The 23,462-nt window shown below is 38.7% G+C and overlaps 1 protein-coding gene across 1 annotated transcript in view; it reads right to left on the reverse strand.

Moving 5' to 3' along the window:
- SKAP2 (src kinase associated phosphoprotein 2) overlaps positions 1 to 23,024 on the reverse strand; it is a 114,661-nt gene extending 91,637 nt beyond the window's left edge. The window contains exons 1-4 of the mRNA XM_082753062.1: positions 22,893 to 23,024; positions 12,547 to 12,652; positions 10,689 to 10,714; positions 722 to 826 (exon numbers count right to left, since the gene is read on the reverse strand). Coding sequence (XP_082609188.1) covers positions 722 to 826; positions 10,689 to 10,714; positions 12,547 to 12,652; positions 22,893 to 22,941 — 286 coding nt within the window. The 5' untranslated portion in view covers positions 22,942 to 23,024. The remainder of the gene's footprint in view (positions 1 to 721; positions 827 to 10,688; positions 10,715 to 12,546; positions 12,653 to 22,892) is intronic.
- Positions 23,025 to 23,462: the final 438 nt, after the last annotated feature.

Consider the following 23,462-nt stretch of genomic DNA (forward strand, 5'->3'; position numbering starts at 1 on the left):
TAAATGAACCTCAAAAATATGGACACTGTGCTAAAGCAAGCTTGTTAACTATTGAAATATTCAATTGTTCATGTCTTCAAAACAGTCACATTTAGCATTAAATGTAATGAATACAAAACAAAACAGCATGGAAAACAGCTACAGAGCTCAGATTATTTTTTTTAATGCAAACTCAAATTTAAAATGTATATAACGAAAACATTCTACAAAAGACTATCTTAATGCAAGGAAACATAGGAATAATTAATTTAATATTTTATGAACCTATTCTGTATGGAGTTTGCAGAAAAATATCAATCACGTAACTGTTTCATTATTTATACGATAAATAATACAGTAAGCCATTAAGTAGCACAATAAAATTAAGCAAGAATCTGATAATGTTGAATTAACAAACAATTTGTTACTACAAATATTCACACTGTTTTAGCCACTGATCTATCTTTAAAAACATATGCATCTACAGAAGATGTTTTGTTATGAAGAAACACGAGTTTACAAAAAAAAAAAAAAAGGCAGATCTGTGACAGCTACCACTATGCTCTGGTACCACTAGAGAGAGCTCTTCAGTTCCTTTAAAGGTTCTTGTAAAGGTAAGAAAGCTATCCAGCTGTGATGCTTATCTGTTTATCACTAACATTCTCATCACGAGGCTCCAATTACATGAGTTTGTAGCAAACTGGCACATCTAGTATATTTTAAGATAAACAGTGTCACATACCATCAGAGTGTCCTTCATCGTCTTTATCATATCGGTCAGATGCTATTGAGACACTATCAGGAGGCGAAGAAAAAGAGCCCTCAGACTCTTCCTCATCTTCCAATTCTGTTAAAGTAAATAAAATAAAAAAAAAAGACAAAAACATTACTCGCCAATACAGTCTGTCATACAAACACAGAATCCAAAGACAAGTATTTTCATTATTCAATTTATTTTATTCTTCAGGAGGATATCAATTAGTATTTCAAACTCAAAAATACCTATTCCTCATGCACTCTCATAACGTGCATATTGTACTTCAAAGCACAGCCACAAACACCACGGCTCTGGAGCAACATGAGAATTGGCCAAGTGCATTTTGTTGGAATGGTTTTCTTAAAGGCTGTCATATAACAACCCTACTCCTGGTGCTGTGTGGCTGACGGCTTCTTCTACAGAGGGGTAAAAAAAAAAAAAAAAAAAAAAAAAAAAAAAAAAAAACACGCCAAAGAGGTGGGCAAGAGAAAACATTGTCAGGAAGAGAAATAGGAAGTGTCAAGACCAGAAGTTCTTCCCTTCTAAGTGCTGAGAGTATTTGCAGCAACTTCCTTCCAGTGAACTGCCAAACTACTTTTTGCAGCAGTTTGTTGCCCTCTGTCCACTTTTCTTCACCATAATTACGGATTACTTTGCAACGTAGTGCATGGTGTACTGCTCCCACAAAGCTAAAAGCAGGATCGACTTCTGACAGTGCCCAGTCTGAACGTGTGCCTAACTGCAGCATCCTACTGATGCATTCCTTAAACAACTGAGTGCCCTACTACAGCGTATACAAAATCTACATGATCAGCTAACCTGTGCACTATGCTGATCCGAGTGTATTAAAGGTAAGGCTTTGGGAAAGGTAAAGAGAAATCAATATTAGTTGAGGCTTTTGTTTAGTTAAACAAAACTCAAGTTCTCCTTAAGTTCTTTCCAAAGCTCAGTATAATTTCTGAGGTTTTATTTTTGTATATATATATATATATATACACACTATATCCAGGCAAAGAAGATGTAGGAAAACAGAAAAAAAAATACAACTTGAACCATGATTCTTTTAAAACAAAGTATTGGCAAACAAGAAAAATCCAGTAATTAAAGCTGATGCTAACACCAAACCAAAATCACAATGCTGATGCTCCAATAGATCAAATGACCCTCAATTTTCTCAAAAAGCAAGAAAGATTGTTTAGTATATTCATATGCAAAACCTTTCCAGAGACCTCCAGACATGCTTCTCTTTTCATATATTCCTTTTTGGAGCACTGTAACATATCTAATTTCTCTAGATCCAAAATAAACCCCTATGAACAGTGAAAATATTCTTCTCCACACCCATACGAACCACATTCATCAGCTGGACTGTCTAGCCATGGTTGAGAGTTTTACCTCTTCTATTTAATAACAGAAAAACATGGCAAATTCAGTCTGTGCCCAAAAAGCACCACAGGTCTTACCAAAGAGCAGAGTGCTTTCTTTGCAGATAAGACAGTCAGATTTTTTACTTTGTTGGATTTTTTTTTTCTTTATAGCCCAAGACTGCTGAATACCAAATTGGATTTTCCTTTCATTAATTTAGTATGCTTTTCTTGGGAAAGCTTCTTTTCAAGCTCCAAGGCCATACAACAACTGCTTAGAATCTGAACCTGACTCCAATCTATTTTTGACACAGCCATCTTCCAGTAGCTCTCCAGCTACCGTGTTAATCTGATCAAAATATTTGCATTTCATCACACCTGTCAAACCAATCAAAAGTAAATTATCCCTCTCCAGGATTCACCTCTTCCTCCAAACAGAAAACCACAGAGCAGAGAGAGCCCATGAACAGAAAAATATTATGCCATATTTACAGCCTGCATGATCATCTGTCACTCTTGCCTGCCAGAGACCAGTTGCCTCTCTATGCATATATATATAGAATAGATATTACAAAATAGATGGTTAAAAAAAGAGTAGACATGATATTCACAACTTATACGTTGTCAAGAGTTGTTCCATTACTCCCCTATCCTAAATTTTTACTAGCTTAGAATGCACAGAATATAGGCGTACATAACTCCCCACCTCTGGTACCCTGGTTGTCAGCCGAAAATGCCCTTTTATCAGCTATGCATAAATGTACTGTCAGTTAACCTTCATGAAGATGCCAGCATAAATTTTAAATATTAGGCTGTATTTCTAGAGGAAAACATTTCCACAAGCAAAACAGTCCAGCACTCAAAAGCCACAGGCTGAACAGTAAGAGTAAACCTAAGTATATCTGGATGAATAATAGAAAAGTACACATATGAAAAGAACATTTCCATAGAATTTTACCCCTCCCAGCAATGCATAATCTCCTTCAGAGGAGTTGTAATATTTATGCCAGTTTATGTAGATACACTTCTAGCCTGTTCTTTCATTAAACTACACTATTAGCATTTTCTAATTATATTGAAGATTTTAAATTCAATAAACCTTTGTGCTTTGCATTCATATAAACACCAAATGATCTATAAAGAATCTTTTTAATATATATTTATATATATTAAATATATATTTAATACATATTTAGAGCATCCCATGTATATTCCCTAGGTATACAATATATTTAAAACAACAAAAACCATAGGCACATAAAATATCGATTTATGATAAAACAAGTATCTGCCTTAATGTCCACAATATCTGAGGTCAAAATAATATTAAAACAAACTAAAAACAAAATAAAAAACACTCTGATTTATCATAAAGAAGTTACTCAATGCTTTAAAATATTTTATAGCCTTCAGAGCATCCATGATATGTTAAATTCTCAATAAAGGCTTGAAGTCTTTGAAGATAATGAAAAAACATGAGAAAATTTATCAGAACAAATATACAGATCCTAAGTCATACAATAGTATACTTAGGCACCCCCAGTTCTGTGTGTGAAAAATGTGGAGAACAGGTCACAGACACTAAGTAGAGATACAAGTAATCTGCAGCTCTGCAGGATGAGATTAAAGCAAAAATTTCTATTTCTTATTTTAGAATAAACAGAAGTATTTGTGATTTTACACTATATACTGAAATGTAATCCTTAACTCATCTAGTTTGTATAGAAGAGCTGCAGTCATTTTGATAGAGAGCTGACGCAACATGCTGCGGAGCTTTAACAGACAACGTTTCACAACGTTTTTACGTGTTCACATGAAAGAACAACTACAGGCTACTATCAGCCTTGGGTTTTCACTTCCTAATTTTGGCAGGGTTAAAAGACATCTTAGGAGTGTATGCTATTAATATATAAGGATATTGCTCCTGACAGTTTACAGAGAGGCTTCCTACTGATTCTGTGGGGTCTCCTGCATTCCCACTCAGAGTAATCTCTTCCTTTTCTCCACTTCACATTCTCCTCCATGGAGGTGCTGCACTGCTGTTTATACTCCACCTCCTACGGAAGACTAGATAGAATTGCATTTGAAACTATCAGTGTTACTCCTTAAACAGTCAGAGGAGTCAGTGTTGAGCAGCACAAGCCACAACTCCTCTCTTCAGGTGCCAAGGACCTAAAAATACACCCCAAAACCATCAATAAATTAAAGAAAAGCATTCAACTTGCATTTATGTAATAGAAAACCGAGCTACAAAGCAACAATGGGCATCAGGTAAATGTATCCAATGCAATTTGCAGGCATAATTGAAAGCATTACTGCCTAATCAGACATCTAAAAGCAAAGCATGCTCAAACGAAATGTCTATAGACTCATTAGTTGGCAGCCATTCCATTACAATCACACATAATGTCAGTAGTGCCTTGAACCTGTGCCAATGACAACAGCATAAATTTTGCATCTCATTTCTGTGGTCATAAAATTAATGATCAGTTTAAAAATACTTCTTTGCAAAAGTTATTGCACAAAGAAATGACATGAATGTGTCCCTGTTATGTAGTCACAAGGATAATTAAGGAGTTGATGCTCATTAATACGGTTTCTTGTTTCCCCAAAATAACGTATGATTTATCTGGAACTTGGAAAAAGAAGTTTAATTAACAGTAGGTACTTAACAGTTACAACAATAATAAAAATACGTATATGAACTGATCCTATTCTCTAGATTCTGCAATTTAAACTGACCTCTTACAGGTTTGGTAGCAGAATCAGTATTTTAAGCTATCTGTAAAAAAAAAAAAAAAAAAAAATACAATGTCTTTCCTTATTAAATGCTACCTTTTCAATTACAGCTTATTTATTGATTTAGGAAATAACGCACACCAAAGGCTGAGTATACCACATTAAGACTGGAGCATAAGACAAACTCTCCTCTTTGTAACAAGGGCTGCAGTTTTGTCCCTGTTCCCTATTTTGAAGGGCTTCCAATGGGTTTATTTGGTATAAACTGAATATAATAGGCAGGGCTATGTTACTTTAAAGGGATTTGGTTTATTGTGGAAGAAAATGAGTTTGCAAGGCGGGAAAAAGTATGTTGCTTTTTTAAAATACTCTGATTATAGTAATGAACCCCTAAACCTTAAAAGGCAGCACTTCAGCCCCTAAATCTAACAGAAAAGCAAGATGTTTCAGCCAATACCTCTGAAAGAGACTCCTGCTTGTTAGAGGTCCTCAGATCACTAACCGCTTGCTCAAGTGTAAGAGAAATAAAACAACTCACAAAAATAAAGAGACACGCAAGTCAAAATGTCTTGCTTACTGCCATTTCAAGAGGTCCCAAGTCACAGCAGGTTGCAGTAAGTGCCTTCTGCCCAGTCGTGGCTGTGGGAAGAGCCTGCTGAGCAAAGCACTGTATGAACTGACCACGCAAATAAACGCAAGGTTCTCGCTACACAGGTTTTCACAGAAACAACCGAAGCTGCTTTCAGATTGTCACAGGCCCACTTTAGCCCCGTGATAACTGAGGCTGATTTGTTAAGCTGCTGCTGACCCAAGCCATGAGCATCCATCCTTGCAAGGTGACTGGTGACAGCCACTCTCTCAACATGCGCTTTGCCCTGCAATCTGCTCTGACCACTCACTGCTGGAGAGTCTTCTGGATTGTGATGTTACCATCATAGTTTTTAATGGCTCGTTCTGTAAAGGTCAAGTAGGAATCCTTTAGCAGCTGCTTGTTAAAACGATACTGGAAGAGCATTAGGTTTATAAGCAAATATGCTTCAAGCAAAAAGAGCAACACAAACGTGTTTTACTCGCTGAGTATATAGTTAAGCTGCCTCTCATCCTGATGATCCACATCAGGGTAAGACCGTTTTGTGGTGCACTGGTGGCTGTACCTTGTGCTGCCTGAAATTGCACTTGGCATGGACACTGCACAGATAACAGCTGTGCGTGGCATAAAAGGACAACGCGACGACCTGCCTACAATGAAACGCTCCAGACTTCCAGGATGAAGCAGTATTTGGCACATTTCTAATGCATCTGATGGTTTCTCCAGAAATACATCATGATGGTCCTCGAAGGACTGCGTAACAACCAAGCCGTATCTTTTCCATTTATGGCTAACTACTAATGGTGTATTTATGCTCCCGACTGAAAACTCGAGTGTGTTAAAATACAGAACTCCTATCTGCCGCTGCTCTGATCACCACAAGCTACCACCTCCCTTTCTCAAATCCAAAATGACTCCTAAATCCCTGCTGCCATTTCCCAAAAAAAACGGTGTACAGTGGCAAAAAAAGAAATATCACCTCCACACAAAACAGGAGAAAAAAAGCAGAAAACACAAAGCCTTTGTATACAGTGCTACTCTATCAGCTTGCCTGTTTGCAGGAAGCAGGTGTCTCATGCCCCAGACATCCACTGCTCTGCCCTCTGCCAGGAGCCACACAGGCATCTGAATCATCTCGAGGTTTCCTATAGGTGCTCCCAAAACCACGCAGAGACCACCACTGATGCTCTAGAGGCATAGGCTGATCTTCTATTAAGCTCAAGTGAAATGAAAATGAAAGTGGACTTTTTTCTTTTCTTTTCTTTTTTTTTTAACCACACTCAAAGGTGGTAATTAGCGAAAGTCATATAATACTTTCCTGCATTAATACTGCCACCATCATGTGTTGCAGATCAGATATGAGGTGTACTGAGAGCTTTACGGGGAACTTGTTCTGCAAATTCCCATATTATGACAGAATTTGAGACACCAAAAGTACTAGACACTTTAAACACCAAGCCAATTTTTTGCGAAGTGATTAAAAATATATATTTTAGTAAAATAAATGTAAAGAACAGATGGCAAGGGAACTTTACACGCAAATACAGTTTCTAGGGCTCACAGTGCTTCTGCCAACTTTAGCACTATTTTTAGCATAATTGAAAGCAAGGTTCTTTTAACTAAACATTTTGGCAGCCATAGTATTGATTCAATTAATCTCAAAACAGAGAAATGCCAAAAACTGTATTAACTCAGAATCTGTGACAAAGTCCAGACTTCTGTGAAAATTATCTTTGGTTTCAAGTTCCTTCCCAATCCTATGATCTAGAACAGGTCATCGTGAGTGTGACCATAGCTTTTATTTTTGCTTAAACTGCTTAGATGAGGAGTCAAATAGCTCAAATTTAAAAAAAAAAAATATATGCAGAAGTGTCTAAGAGCAAAAAGAAGTTTCCAGTGAGTTCCTTAATTTAAGAATAAAATATTTAACAATTTAATAAATACTTTTATAGAAATATTATTATTTTGGATAATAATTATACTTTTTTCATCATGAGAACAAATCCACTTTATAAATCAGCATTCTGCTTAACTGTAAAAGTCATTGTATCATTAGGTAACACAAGTCAAATATTTGACTGTACTATGAATTTAGTGTCTTAAATTTTCACGTGTTCACACTTCCCATAAAAAGCTTCATTTTTCAGTACATAGGCACCAAAGATGCATATGCCAGCATATTTACTGACCTAACAAGTCAGTAATAGGCTTTTTCTTTCTGATGAGGACGCAAGAAAGTGCTCGATTTCATCAGGTCAGTTGCAAAGAAGTATGGAGGCACTTTCTGAAAGTTAGATATGCATATGGATGATTTCATTTTTAAGAAGCCAGATTCTACTCATGCGCAGGCTCTTCGATATTTGTTATTTTATTTTAAACCTCTTTGCCTTATCTTTATAGGAGGCAAGATTCCGTATGCTATTGGCAAAAGCCCTTACAACAAAAGCCCACTTGCAATACCTTAGACAAACAGGCTAGTCACTACACGCAAAAGCCAGTGGAACTTCAGGAACAAGCAGTGGTGAAACAAAGCGGAGCGACAAGCAGATGCCCACGAAGCATGCTTGTGGAACAACTTACAAACTGCTATCTGAGAGACCAGAGTCAAGTTGCTTTACGTTATTTAGGAAATATAAGAATTTTGAAAACGTAGTCCACTTCTTTCAGCCTTTAAAACATTCTTCTACGTGCCTCTGGAACGATGTCAGGTCACAGCCCACAGGATTCTTGACAAGAGCTAAGACAGCATGGCAATTAATATAGCATGATGATACTGCACATAGTGTGAATCATTCTGCACCGTTCCTTTCAGCTACAAAAAAGACTACTATTTGCATTAAAAAAATAAGAAATTGCTAATACAAAACAAAGAACGGCAAATGAGTTAAACGTGCACAGTAGTTTTTTTCATTCCTAGATCGTTTCAGTACAGTCTCCACATCTCTGCTTCCACCACCCCTCCTTTTTTCCTAAAAGATATTCTCCTTTATCACCTCATACTTTGCAAGTATTTCTTCTTTCTCTGGAGAGGGTTGGAGGAATGGTCAGACGTCTTTCCCATCAATACCATTGCAGTTTTAAATATTAATTTTTTCCATTTTTCAAACATCTAGGTGTGCACGTAGGTAAGAACATGCACAAAAGTTGACCTCATTCAGCAGCTGCCTCTGCTTTGTTACACCAATAGCTGGCAAAGAATCTGACTGCTCACCTCCATGTGAGTCCTTTGTTCTACACCTACACAAGTCACGCCTAATTTGTACAGGCCTAAAGTAAGAATGACACTATCCAAATAAAGTTTAGCATACATTTCTTGATCTCTGGAGATTACACTGACAACTCACACCACTGAACCACATTCCCACAAATATTTTGCAAATAAATGCAGGCTCATGTTTCTTACAAATTTTTCATACTCGTGGATGTAAATGTACTTGGATTTGGAGAAACTTATCCTTATTTGCAGAAGACAATGGTATAACTTTAAAGCCCTCTCATTTTATTGATAAATACTGAAAGAAAACTAAGATGTCAGCATTTGCAAGCTTCACCATCTGTACATAGTTTCAGAGAGATGAAACTAAAGAGATGATCATGGGAATTAAATAAAAGACACAATATATCCTCCTTAAGAAGCAAATACACTCTAATAAAAAGAATAAGATCGAATATAATTTTCACAGAAGTAAGAGCAAGTTTTATAGCTACAATTACAGACTATATCAATTAAATCACATTTTACTGGAGATAATGAAACCTTATTTTTATCAATAAATTGTGAGTTGCAAAAGGAATGCTGAATCAAATTGCCAATGAAGAAAGCAAATAGGTTAGAACTTCCTTGAACTTTAAAAAAAAGAAGCCGTAATCAAAAGCTGTTCTCTGCAGACAATTCTCAAATTTACTAGAGAGTTGCAGACTGAGACATAATAACCTTTCAAAAGCATGCTTTCCAGAAAGTTCGTATTTGTAACAAAACAAGCATCTCTCCTATTTTCACATTAGTCATTTTCTTAATAAAATAACATTTAACTTTTTCATCCTTAATTCAGTTTGGACTGTGAGAGAAGGAGGGAAACTACATTTTAACTGTAGTAAGGGTGCTAAGGTACAACTTCAAAAAACAGCAATGATTTTAATATAATTTTTAAAAGAATCAACACAGCTTTAATTTACAAAATCTTGGCAATCTTTGGGCAGTTTTATTTTTTCACGCAGTTGAACTGTTATACTTCTATGACTTGACTTAAGCAGTGATAAGAAATGTATGAACTTGTTGTGCCTTGTTGTAACGTTACTTGCCTGAATATGACTTACATATTTTCACTTTATCAGGAGGCACAATGTAGCCTACAAATCTGAACCTCTGGGTACAGAAACAGACAGTTTCTCAACCACTACAAGAAGTGAAGTTTTGCATAGGCTTTTTTTTGACCTCACACTGTGACCCTCATACCAGCATCCACAGGCTATAGGTCATGACCTCAAGAATTAGCATCATGGAAATAAGAGCCCTTCCAGGTTTAGTTACAGAACAGAACACTGTAGCAACACACTCCTTAGTCTTTTCTAAACTGAACTCTGCAGCATTGTTTTAACTCCCCTAGAAGATGATAGATAACCCACACTTCAGTTTTCATTACTAACACATTAAATTGTCTCCTCTCCAACTAAAGGTCTGAGATCCTGCTGCATTATGAAAACATTCATTTGCTGTGGATCAAAAGCCAATATCATATTGCCACTAGATGAGCCTATTAAAAGGTTGAAGAAATATCACTATGGAATTGAAGACTTTTGTGATCACTGTTGAGAAAAGAGGCTGAAATAAGTTATTCTGTTACCATTTTATCTCCTAAACTGACTACTTTGCATACACTTCTTCTGAAAAAAATTTTTTTTGCATGACATGGCCTTACACAATGTTAAGCTATTACTAATTAAGTCAGACATAAGCTCTGACTTACATAATATATATTAATTTCTGAGCTATTTTTCTAACTTTTCTTTTCATCAGTAAGCACTCTTACATGAGTTAAATGAAGGGAACGGGACCTAGCCCTGAATGATGGCTCAGCACGAAGTCTGAAACTCAGAAGCTCTTTTCTGTTTCCCTCAGCAGGTGGAGCTAGCAGCCTCAGCCTGGAGAGTCGAGCAACACACGCTTCAGCATTTAAAAACAGAGCATGTTCTGATTGTTCAACTGAGTGTCAGTCGGTAAAAATATACTACAGTGGAAAAAAAAATGCATGACATTTACCTTTATCCTGGAATTCTTGAGGGTAACTGCAGGAAAAAGGAAAACAAAACATAATGCAACACACTTGCAAATCCAGAGCAACAGAACAGAGCATAAAACAATTCTTAGCTTTCAACTACTTCCCGTGATTGAAACGTAGTGCTGCTAGTTTTCCTTAATTTTTATTTTTGGCTAAATTATTTAACTATATTTCATTTTACCTTTGCAGCTGAGAGAATCCCCAGTCCTTTTAAAGAAGACTCCAACAAAAAATCAACTCTCATAGGGCAGTCTGTTCTAGGTACATATGTCAAACTCAGATATCTTAATATGAAGATGCTTTTGTACGTTAACATTTAAAAGGTTTACTAAAATTATTTCAAAAATTGTGTGCAAGTAAAAGCCATTAAACATATCCTATAACACAGTAGGTTAGCAGGAAAAAAAAATTCAGAAGTTGTAGTTCTAGTTGTGCTATATTTTCAAATCCAAATAGAAGTGTTAATAATTACCTATATATTTAAAAGTTGATGCTTGCTTGAATATAGAAGCATTTTCAAATATGAAGATGACTATGTAATGCCTAAAAAAATATCTATCATCCCACAGGCAAAAAATACTGTTTCTTCAGAAAAAAAAAATAATCCTCGGATACACTTTGATGTATGAAGATAAATAATCATGGGAGAGTTATGTAAAATGGCTATTCAAGAAGCATGTACTGACTAGAGATTGTGTGAAAAGAAAATTTCACCAGAAATGACTGGCAAACAAAATGCAGCTGCCAAAATCATCTTTATGGACAATAACCAGTAGTGCACGTAACAGGCTAGTCAGTAAGGAGATGCCTACAAGTAATGAGAAGGAGAGAAAGGAAAGGTCTGAGGATAAGAGATAGAAAAATGCATACACTTAAGCATTTGTGGCCGGAATGAAATGCACAAAAGTTTTCAATTACAAGGGTTTTGGACACATCTCAAGTCTTCCCCCAGTTTACGATACTAAGAATGGTGCCCCTGCCAGATGACTGTGCTGTCTTTGAAACTGTAAACAAGTTGCCACATATGCAGGAGCACATCATCAAAGCAGAGCTTAGGAGGTATCCAACAGGAGCAATCAGTAGAAAGATACTTAAGAAATGACAATGGGAAAGGAATAGCAAGTACTAGATTACGTCTTAGTTGTCTAGAGTTATAAGAAAATAAATCTTGCAAAGGATATTTTGTAGCACACGCAAAACTATAGCCAAATATCTTTAAACAAGTTGTTTTTATTAACAGTAAATCACAATAGAGCTGAGTCTGAAATCATAGCTGATTTTTTGTTGTGTGTAGTTACTTAAAAATCAACGGAACAAACATTTGCTTGGCCTGCCCCAGCATTTCACTATTGTAACATTGATGAAACAAACTAGTATCCAGTTATGTTTCAATTTTCTACTACAAAGAGCTCAAGGGCAGACTATACAGTAAAGCAAACTCAGCACTGAATTACTATGTTACACCAGCTGAGGATGGCAATAAGAAGCTCAATCATATTGTTAATACATTTTCTTTCTTGTATTTTAATGAGTCTTATTTAAAGTAGGGGTGAAAGTAAGCTCTATGCAACAAGTTTTACAGTCAGGGTTCAGAATATTACAGCAATTCAAATGGGACAAATCTTTACATTCCCTTTTCTTACTGAATCCTAGCAGCTTCATGAACGATATAGAGGTAAACCCATACAGATTATCTGACAAAATCAAGATATAAACAGATTATTAATATTGCTAACACTTATTAAAAGACTATAAAAAAAAAAAAAAAAAAACACAACTAAGTTATCAGTAAGTTACATTACAACATATTAACATATGAAAGCCATAAAGCTCACATACCTTGCCTTAACCTCTTTTATCTTCTTAAGAAGAACATCCTTTTTTTCTTTTGCTTTCTTAGACAGATTTTCTCCTTTTAGGGTTTGAGAAATAAACGTGTCGACATCTAAATAAGAAAATAAAGAAAAAATTGTACAGCTCAAATAAGACATACTGCTGTAATGAGTTTGTCCAGATACTACTATGAAGAAACTAAGAAAATTATTTTCAGGCCTACACACAGCATAGCTAGCAGACATTTCAGATTCTAAATGGGATACATTTGTGCTCTGATCTACTTATGCTTAGCACAGCAAATCCTATGGTGACATTTGATTCTTGCTCACCTAATTATGCCAAGTAAGTCCTAATAAATTTCAGTACTGTAACAATTACTTTCCATCATCTAAAGTAAGGAATAAAGCTAAAACATGGAAACAGCCTTTATGCAAGTATTACTGCCATGTTACTTCAGAAGATCAAGGTAGGAAAGCGGTAGGAAATTCACTGTTTCAGCAGTAATGCCTACTTGGCCACTAATATAGGTCACTTACTGGTTCCAGTATTTTCAAACGTTCTCGCTTTGCCTCTGATCTCCCTATGTGACTAAAAGTTTATAACCAAAGCCTTAACCCTGCAAACAATTAGGTAGCCATGAAAATAACCACACTGAATTAGTCAAGACTAAGCATGTACTTGAAGTGCATATATGCACTTGTAAAATCACAAACTAAAACTCTAACCTGCATTGTATTTTTTTTATTCTTACACAGAAGACATATTTATATAGTAACGTAGAATCAAAGCATCCCATAAAAGCTACTGTGGTTCTTTGTAATATAGTACATATCCAGTGCATAGTACAAAAACAGTGCAGTGACTTAATTTTGGTGAGAGCAAGTCCTCCAGTAGTATATTTTCTTGGTTAACAAAAATAATTCCCTAAATTCACCATAAAAAATTCTTGTGATTACCAATCAACTATCCTAAGAATTGAAAAGCAGAACTACAGAAAAAAAAATAATCTTGCTTGTTAACTTCATTTTCTCAGCGGTATGGGATAACACTCGTTCATTCAAGAAGGGAAAGTGTACCTGAGTCACGAACACCCCCAACAGGTGCCCCCCACCCACACTTTGGCACAACCTGTGTACGTACATGTAGATACCAATAGTACTGATTTATTCTGTGCCTTTTCAAATTAGATGAAAAGATACTTCCATCTTTTTTGGAATGACAAAAAGGTATTTTCATCCCATCAATTGAATGAAATTTCACTTTTCATAATGAAAATACAAAACCAGCCAAGTAAGTACTCAAATATTCACATGCAAAAATTACCCTTTAAAACAGTGTTAAGTGAATATTTACTTCAGGTTCCCTAACTGAAAGCTTTAATTGCCTGCTTTTTTCTCTACAAACCAGAAATTCCACAGAAACGTGTCACTCTTCATCCTGTCGGTTGCAAGAAAGCAAGTCAAAAGTTACTCTTTGAGAACACTAGCATACCATTACAAAGATGTAATTCTTTCATGTGATTCAAGTAATTTACCAGAATATTTACATGGACTTGCTGTCTTCACAAAATATGGTAAAATCTGCATTTTTCAAGCATTTTTGAAGTTCTGAAAAATAATATTATTCCCCATTCCCATAAGAGGGAAGGGAGAACCTTCCCCATCATGTTTCTCAGAGCAGTCCCCAAGGCAGGAAAAGAAAAAAAAAAAACAACAAAAAAAAAAACCTCGGTTCTATGTGATTCCTTCTGTAAAAGGACAGAAGGAAAGGCACTTAACATGTCTATTAATGAATCCTCCAGACTTGCACCCCAAAGGCCTCAATGCCGTAAGCCAAGCATACATGGAAACATCTTGTCCTAACACACAGAAAACCTATACATCTCCATAAATCCCAACGATTGTAATTTCCGATCAAGGGAGCAAGGAAAGGCACACGCAGTCCCAAAACACTGACTGTCCACAAAGCCTCCCTTGGGTCAGAAGACCTGCTACTTTCTGAGGGCAAAAGCCAGAACAGCCAACAGTTTTTCCTCAATTATACCTAACAGGATTTTCCGGTAAAGACCAACCTTTCAGTCTCGAAGGGACATGCTGATTAAATATTGGTTTCTTCACACTTTTGCATATTTATTTCAAAAAAAACGGATAGCCACTTCTACCTTCCATTACAGCAACAATGTGAAAGCTTTGAATAATCAGGTGGTTTATAAATAAAGAGCAATGATTACACAGTAATCTTCAAACATTAAATCACCAGCTTTGCCTCAGAAGTTTTCATGTAAACTCAGTGGGCTTCATTACTTCTTGGAAAAGCTCAAAACCCAGCTGAGTATTATGTCATCTCAGGTTTTGACTGACTGTCAAAGCTTTCTTTAATCACTGATGTTGAGATAACACAATTAAGAGTAGGGTGGGGAAGAGAAACCAAGTTTATTATCATTTCTGGCTTAGAATGCACTGTAGATATGAAAAATCTGACTAACTACATTACTGAGAGAACCTGTTCTTTTCCTGAAAAGCTTGGACTTCAAAAGCAGAAATAATACAGCGTTTTTAACCATGGAGGTACAGGGCAGAAGTAGACGCTTCATCTATTCTCAGTAAAAGCAGATAATGAGGTGGAGAGGGAGATGAAAAGTGAGGTGGGGGAGAGCCAGAAAGACAGCAAGCACACACAACCTCCTGACAAGTTAGTTGTTTCTACACAGCAGCACTTACAGAGAAGACCTCCCTGGAATGTCTTCACTCTCCCGTGAGACTAAAACAAGTTCTATAAGTTCAGGTAGCCACAAACAGAATACTCTATACTCATCGTGGAACACTGTCTCTTATGTGTGTTCAGAGAAAGCGTATGGCTTGCTTCATCACAGCCCCAATATATGAAGACAGACCTGATGTATGCATGATCTTTAACAGGATGCCAAAGAAGTAATATACTTGCAAATACCATATTACTATATCATACATTTTCTTAACTACTGACAATTACACAGATGATATATGTCTTCCTCAAACCATCTTCTGATCTAGCGCTGTAAATCCATTCATGATGTGCCAGATGCACATGAGATTAGTCACTTATCCTAAGTTCCTCTGGACAAGAAGCAAGAAAATCTAAGTTATGATCATTACTTCACTACCTGTTCTTCTACACCATGGAAGATTATGAAAGGAATAATTAGCAAAAGCTTCATCGCTGGCTTAACATAAGGGAATGATGACTCAATTTCTATGACATTCCTCAAACTTACCTTAGAATGAGACTCAGCTCTTTGGTATGAGAGATGCAAGTCTTATACAGTCAATTTCAGGCAGAACTTCATACAGAAGATACAAAATTTACCTATTTCTCACCACTATTCTAGTCACTAATTTGCTCTTCCTTCTCCAGGATGATCCAATACTTGATCTCTTCTCTGACAGTTTAATGCTGAGATGCATTAGTAGTGTAAGTTACTAGTCACAAGCATCTGAGTGTAAATCCATTTCCTTTATGCTTCAGTAGCATTTGGCCCATTCATTAATTTAAGAAAACAAAAAGAGAAACAGCAAGAAGAAAACCTCTTTGAACTGGTTCATGATTTAAAGGAACTTTTACTCATCAGTTTCCAACAACACATGAAACAAATGATGCTTTTCCATATTTCCATCCCTTGTTTCTAACAAACTGAGCAGCTATTTAGAATCACACATTGCGGAGGGAGGTCTACCACCATAGCAACTCAGCTACTCAGTTGATTATTTCCACTGAAAATACCAGAATTTCAAAGAGAAATAAACCTTGAAAACTTACTCAAACTTTTGTTAAGCTTGCATGTTAAACTGCCTGATTGCTTGACTGTAGTACTTATCCTCAGTTTCTTAAATCTCATGATTTCACCTTCGCCTGAACCATACCCCCGAGAAATTATTTGCCTACAGAAACGAACAACAGACACGGGACTGAAAGATCCAATTGATAAGATCCCCTCACAAATTGCTCTGTCAATACAGGTTGCAAGCTGATAGAGCTGAGAAGTCACACTACAGTAGAGCTTTGTCCGATTCAGCCGCCTCGTGTAGCTCAAGGCCTAATTGCCATTTCAGACAACCGGGAAAAGCCGAACGGCCAGTTTAATTTTGTTTCCATCTGCATTCCTTTCAGGAGGAAAAAAAAGTTAAGATTGTTTTTGATTTTCATCGTTAAAACATTTTGTGCTTCTCCTTACTTCAATAACTGTAAGCAGATACCTTCTGCAAGTTTTCCACCATTTGAAGTCTTTGGGGCTACTTTCTTTAATGAAGATGGAAACAGCACACACGGATGCTTTCAAGAATATTGTTGGTTTTTAGCCCAAAGCAAGTGCTGCATTTAAGAGTACCAATCATAACTCACAGTACTTTGTTGTTTATAGTGCTTATTCCAATGATTACCAGTTGTACTTATAGACAAACATACATAGGACAGAACCACCCATTTTTTGTGTTGAGGTGGGCCCAACAGGCTCTCACAGAGACAAACACTGTGACCTGGGCCTTCCTTTCTCCCCTCCTTCTTCAGATAACCAAAATGTTAGTCACTTCTTCACCACCTGATGAGCTCATGCTATTCAAATGACAGAGTGATGAGAGAGGTGTGTTTCCACTCACGGGGCAGGGAAGGCAGCCAGCTCCCTTTACGCGACCTGATGAGAATGCCGAGCGACCCCGTGCCAGGACTGGACACACAGCCATCATATGACAAGGGACACTTGCACCATGTCACCTGGTGGATGTGCTGCCGGTCACACCAGGAGGGAACGGCAGGTCAGCACAACAATCCACCACCAGCCCTTTCCCATCTCTCTCCTCCACACTACGGTTTGCGAGAGCCAGGAGCTGGCTGCAAGCCAGGGAATTTTGGAAGGCCGGCCAGCACATTTCTGAAGGTAGCTGCAAGCTAGGCACATTTGTGCACAGACACTTTTCAAAGGTGACCAACATCAAACAGGCTGCCACTTATCTTTCAGCTTTACACAGGGTAGCATTAGAAAGCAATTAATTCATTGGGTTTCAAACTTTTTGTACAACTCGTCAATACGGAACAGGCCCGAAGACAAATTATCATGCAATACCTGTGACTGCCTATCCCTCTGCACATAAATCTGGCACCTTTTAAATCAAGAAATATTTGAGGATTTTGCTTCTGCTCTCTCCCCCCTTCCTCCCCAACTATATTCAGAAGTCTCTCTCCAGAGTTTGCTAAACTGTCTTTATATACACACACACAAATATGTACCTATACCTACATAAACACCTACAGAAACAGATATAAAATAAAGGTGACTGACACTAAGATATTTAAAAATAATCACATTGATCCAGTCTAATAGATAGGTGAACATTCCTTTAGCACAAAGTCCTGGAAAGGACTGCCTTTACAAACTGTTGAAGCTTAGATCTCCAAAAGCAAGGGTATCTTGCCTTGTCGCCACATACAAAGTGAAAATACTGAAAAACATTAACGCTCAACAATTTCTGTTAATGATTTAGAAAGCAGAAGTACCCTAAAACCACTGAGACTCCTCTGAAGAAGTAAACAGATAAGGCATCTCTTTTAAGAAGTGAAAGAAAAACAGAATCATAATCAAGGACTATATTCTAATCCCATTGACTGGGTAGCTGAGCATCCTCTCTCTACATTAAAGAGGTGAGAAAAGATCAAGCTGTAACACATTAAGCTTATCATGAAAAAGCCATACTAGTACAAATCATGATCAAGTTACAAAGTGATTCCAAATGAACTATAATAAAAAATGTTAAGGATTAACCTAAAGATTTACACTGTATGCTACATTATGCTGCATCTATTGTGGTTTGTTGACATATGATTATGAAAGAAATGTAAACCCAGTCAGATGGGGAAGATAGACTCCACGTTAATTGAAAAAGACAAACTAAGTGAATAATGAGTATATAAAAAATAGCCTATGCCATTTTTATCACCCATATATGACACTTATTCTCAAATTTATGGCAGAGACAATTGAACTATGTTTCAAATCACTGGAGGTTATTTCTTACCAGGAATGCCTCCACGCATTTTTTCACCTCACTGTTTCTATTCTTATTCCATTACTATTGAAATACATATATATTACCAAAGCTGTAAATACTTGTCTGCTTCGAAAACGTCTATAATCGCCCTGGTTTATCGTCTAAAGATGGGTTCTTCAGCAAGAACCAGCATTCATTAAAGCCATGGTAATGGGAAAATGGTACTTTAAAACACAGAAAGGTAAAGTTTTAAATGAAAGCCTCATTTTAAAATCAAGCCAGCCAGTGAAAAAGAGCTATGATGTACCTAGGTGATATTTCTTATGATAGGAACATAAGGAGCAAGCCCAGCAACAGCTGACAAGGAGGTCAATAAGGACAGCTAGTTTTCTGGGCATCAGGGGTAAATATAACTACTGCAGCACTCAGAAATAAGAGGTAAGCATAAGGAAACTTTCTTGACTCATGCACTGGATCTACCATCTCACAGTTTTCTCACCTTGCACCCTTCTGCATGCTGTTTCCAGGGTGCAGTGAAACAAGGGGGCAAAACAAATATTAATTTGAGGAAAAGTTTAGAACCACAGAATCATGAAATAAGGCAATTTGGATAATACAACCAAGCATTTAAACAAACTGAGTAACGTTTCGGTGGAAACAGTCCTGAAGGCAAGAACAGAATTTTACTGTTTAGTTTTATTTTTTGTTTGTTTGTTTTGTAGAACAAGGAAAAGTGGATATGGAATTTTCCCATCTCTATATGAACTAGAAAAAGGGTTTTATTCCATTTCCATGATGAAAAAAAATCTTTATAACTTTTCATATATGAATACAGAAATTCAAACTAGAAATGCTGACAAGTGCAAAAGGAGAACTGAAAAAAAAAAACAGTAAGACCCTTACTATAATCATGGATGTCATGAAGATAAGTGGAAAAGAAAAATGCTACGTATATCTAAAGATCACAACACTACCAAAAACTTCCAAAATAAAGCATTCTCAACTCCTCCAACTAAATCTCCACAAATTAAAAAAATATATATTTTTTTCCATCTAGATGACTGAAGCAACCAGTCTGATTTATGTTACAGAAGAAATAATATGCCTCTGGGGAAAATACAGCCTCTGAAGTCCTTCTCAGCTGTGGACAGGCCAAAGCTTAGAGTGTGCATCAAGAAGTAAAGAAAAAAAAAAGAAAAAGAGCAGGGGCCTCCAACATAACCAATCATAATTTGACAGCAAGAAAAAAAATATAACAAATAACATCCCACTCTGCCAAGCATCCACAAAGAGATCCTGAACACACACACAGAGGATACCTTTTCAAAAGAAGAAAAAACACAGTAGAACTGGGCTTCCTTCACTAAATCCCAAAACCTCAAGCATCATCTGGAAGGTGCAGAGACGCAGGTGGGAATGAAGAAGTTAGATATGCTACCACACACCTCCCAGGTGTAAAGAGAGCAACAAGACGTCTTTCTCCCCTCACCAGAAGTTCAACTTGTGACCAGAGGACCCTGTTTCTGCTTCCAGTGTTTCCCTCCCACCACTTAAACAAGCCAGAGAAGAGAAGACGGGATTGTGAAATCCCAGCAATCCTCTGCAATAAGCCCATTGCTTCACTGACCTTTCCCCTTAAGCTTTACAGAAACAGCTTCCTCCTGCTTCCAACTAATGTGGTTAGCCCCGAGCTCAAGCTGTGCTTCTGCCTGGAACATTTCAGCGCCACTGACATGCAGCTACAGTGACCCTGCCAGCATGTGTGACAGAATTTGTTTTTGCATTGAAGATATAATATTGTTTGGGTTCAAAGTAAAGCACTCACGAGTCAGAAAGTTTCCTGTGCAACTTTAATTCATCCCCTGGCGTGTTTATTCCCATTATCACCATGTTTAACTACAGGAGCACTTAGCATGTTTTCCAGTAGGACCCCTACTTGTTCAGCATAGGGGGGCGGACAGTTCTCTAACAATCAATCAAGGCCAAGCAGGGATAAGGAAATCCATATGATCGCTACTCCATTTGTTGCTGAAGTTGGGAAAAGTAGGCAAAAAGCTCTAGGACGGGGAAAAAGCACAATATTTATGAGATTTTGTATCTGTCACTGCCTCTCTGCTCTACAAACATCAGGCTAAAAAAAAAAAAAAAAAAAAAAAAAAAAAGGGTGCTTGACACTAGACATCAACTGCATGTTCTCGACAGAACTTGATATGAAAAAGTGCCAGCCACTCATAATGGCCACTGAATAGAGACATCCAACTGACATTATTTTCTGGAGAAACCAGCACAGCACAGAGGCAGGTGAATCTGAATTCCACTTCTGTTCTGCCATTGATTATTTTTGTGACCCCAGATCACATCTTGTTTATTACGCTAATTTTACCGACGGGAAAACAATATTCTTTCATCTCAAAGAGGTGTTGAATCAATACCTGTGAGCCATTAAAATAATACATTAAGAAGCACCCTTGAAGAAGAGCATGCAGAAATGAGTGACTATCTATTCACTGCAGCCTTTGTATTGTATAAGGGATGCTTAATGAATAGCAAAGATATGACAGAGCTCCCTTCCTTCCTCCATTACCATACATCTTCAGTACGTGAATAGTTCAGGCAAAAAGCAGCAGGGCACTACATAAATAAAGATTACCAGAACCTAAATGTGGCCACAAAAGAACTGCTCATACCATTTGAACTACTCTAATTTCATGAAACTTTATACTTGTAGCAATTAATGGGGGGTGTTAACACATTAACTGTAAAAAGTCAGGCTTTGTTTTTGAAAAACAGAATCAGGTTATTGAATTTTTACATTGCATGACCATAATTATCCATGCATTTGTTTCCCTTTGATAATTCTGCAAGTAGGGCCTAAAAGTTACAAACTAGTATTTGTTCCTCACTTCCCCATCTCCTCTCTGCTAGATTTCTGTTTGCTCTACAATTGCACCGCCATAAAGTTAACAAGTGTTAAGCTCATTTTGCATCAAGACCCAAACCAAAATTGCATGTGAATGTAAATTAAATCTAAAACAGTGCTTATAGAGACATATTGTGTAGCATTTATGCTACCATAACAATGACAAAAGATTTAAAGACCATGGGTAAATCATTCCATTCGCGATTATGGATGGCACTATTGAACCTATCTCATTTTTTTCCAGAAAAGCTAAAGTTGTACTTGGAGTACAAACAGGAGATACCCAGGCATGATTTAGGCTGCTGAACTCTGACAGCGCACACTGACATCCCTCTTGGGAGAAAATAGGTGTTTTCACAGTTTCACTTCAAAACACAAACTTTTATAACGCTTTCTCCATGTCAGACTGGAAAAAGACATGGAGAAGGACGGGTTGTATAGATGAGGCACCATGACAAGAAAGAAAAAAGTTTGAAGTTATCCCATCTGCATCATATCAGCCTCCCCCAGAAGAGTTTCTTGGAGCGACTTCGCCCAGCGAAAGTCACTCTGAACCAGACAAAAACTTCATGTGAGCACAGGCTCCGGGACACTGCAACACCACAGAGGGCTGGAAAAGCTCTCTAGAGCTTCTCTGTTATTATTATTACGAATCAATCCCATGATGAGAAATCACCAAAAGCTTCCCATTTCTGCTGGTGGCCTTCCCTGGGGGCGCTCCTACAGGTGGCACAACCTCCACACAAGGTGCTTGGGAACAGCGGGAACAACTCTCTCAGGGAGAGCCGGCAGAAGGGCTTTCAAGGTGGGGTTGAGAGGTGCGAGCAGAGCACTTCAGGCACTACTTCTGCCCGCCCCGGTGTTTAACAGTGACCATTTCCCAGAGGCGAGCAGCCCCCGCACCCAGCAGGTGCTCGGCCTCGTTGGCACGGTCCCGGGGGCACGGGCAGCGTGCGCGGCTCAGAGCCGTGCAAGTTCCTGCGGCAGAAAGAGAAGTTGTCACAAGGAAGGCGCCGCTCCCGCTCAAACCGAAACCGTTTCGAGGCCGTTTCGGGACTTTTAGGGATCTTTTTTTTCCCAAAAAAAAAATAATAATAATAATAATGATAATAAATAAAAAACAGAGGTGGAAGTGAACTTAGCGGGACACAGGGGCACAGGGCAGGGAGCTCCGCGCCTCCCCTCCCCTTCCCCTCCCCGCTGCGAGCAGGGTGCAGCGGCACCCCCGGGGCCACCCCGCTCCCGTTCCCGGTGCCGCTGCCGGTGGCGCTCCCGGTGCCGGTGCCGGTGCCGGCACATCCCGCCGGCCCGCCCCCCGGGAAGCCAGCCCTCCTCGCTCCCTCCCTCCCTCCTCCCTCTATCCCTCCCTCCTTCCGTCCGTCGGTCTGTCGGTGGGTCCGTCCCGCCCGTACCTGCCAGGAGGCCGCGGACGTCCCCGGGGATGGCGGCGGCGCCCTGCATGCTGCGGGCGGGGCGCGGACACCCCGCGGGCGGGGCGGGGCCAAGCGCCTGGGGCGCGGGCACCCGCCCGGCCCCGACGGGCAGGAAGCGGAGGCCCCGCCCACACCGGCCGCGGGGGGCGGGGCCTCGCTGCATAGCCACGCCCCCTCTCCGCCTTTAGCCCCGCCGGACATGTTGCGTAAGGGCGCCGTGCGGGCAGGTCGCGCTTTGCCAGCAGCAAGCATGGCGGCCAGCGGTAGTCGTCTCCCCGCCTCCGCCCTGAAACCTGCAGGAGGTTGGTGATTGGGCGAGGTGCACGGAAGTCGCTCTCTGATTGGTCCGTTGGTTCGCCCTTGATTCCCAAAGTGAGGGCGTGGGGGTTCTGTGCCCTCACCATGTCAGACGGGAGCCCGGCGGGCATGAGGAGCGATAAAGACGTGCCCCAGTTCTCCCAAACGTCCTTGACAGCCGGCCTCAGGCCGCCTGTGGGAACGCACAGCGCTGCTGGGGGAATGAGAGAGACGATCCGGTCCCCGGTGTCC

This window comes from Aythya marila (genome assembly GCF_965140915.1).
Source record: "Aythya marila genome assembly, chromosome: 2".
In the NCBI taxonomy this organism is placed as follows: domain Eukaryota; kingdom Metazoa; phylum Chordata; class Aves; order Anseriformes; family Anatidae; genus Aythya; species Aythya marila.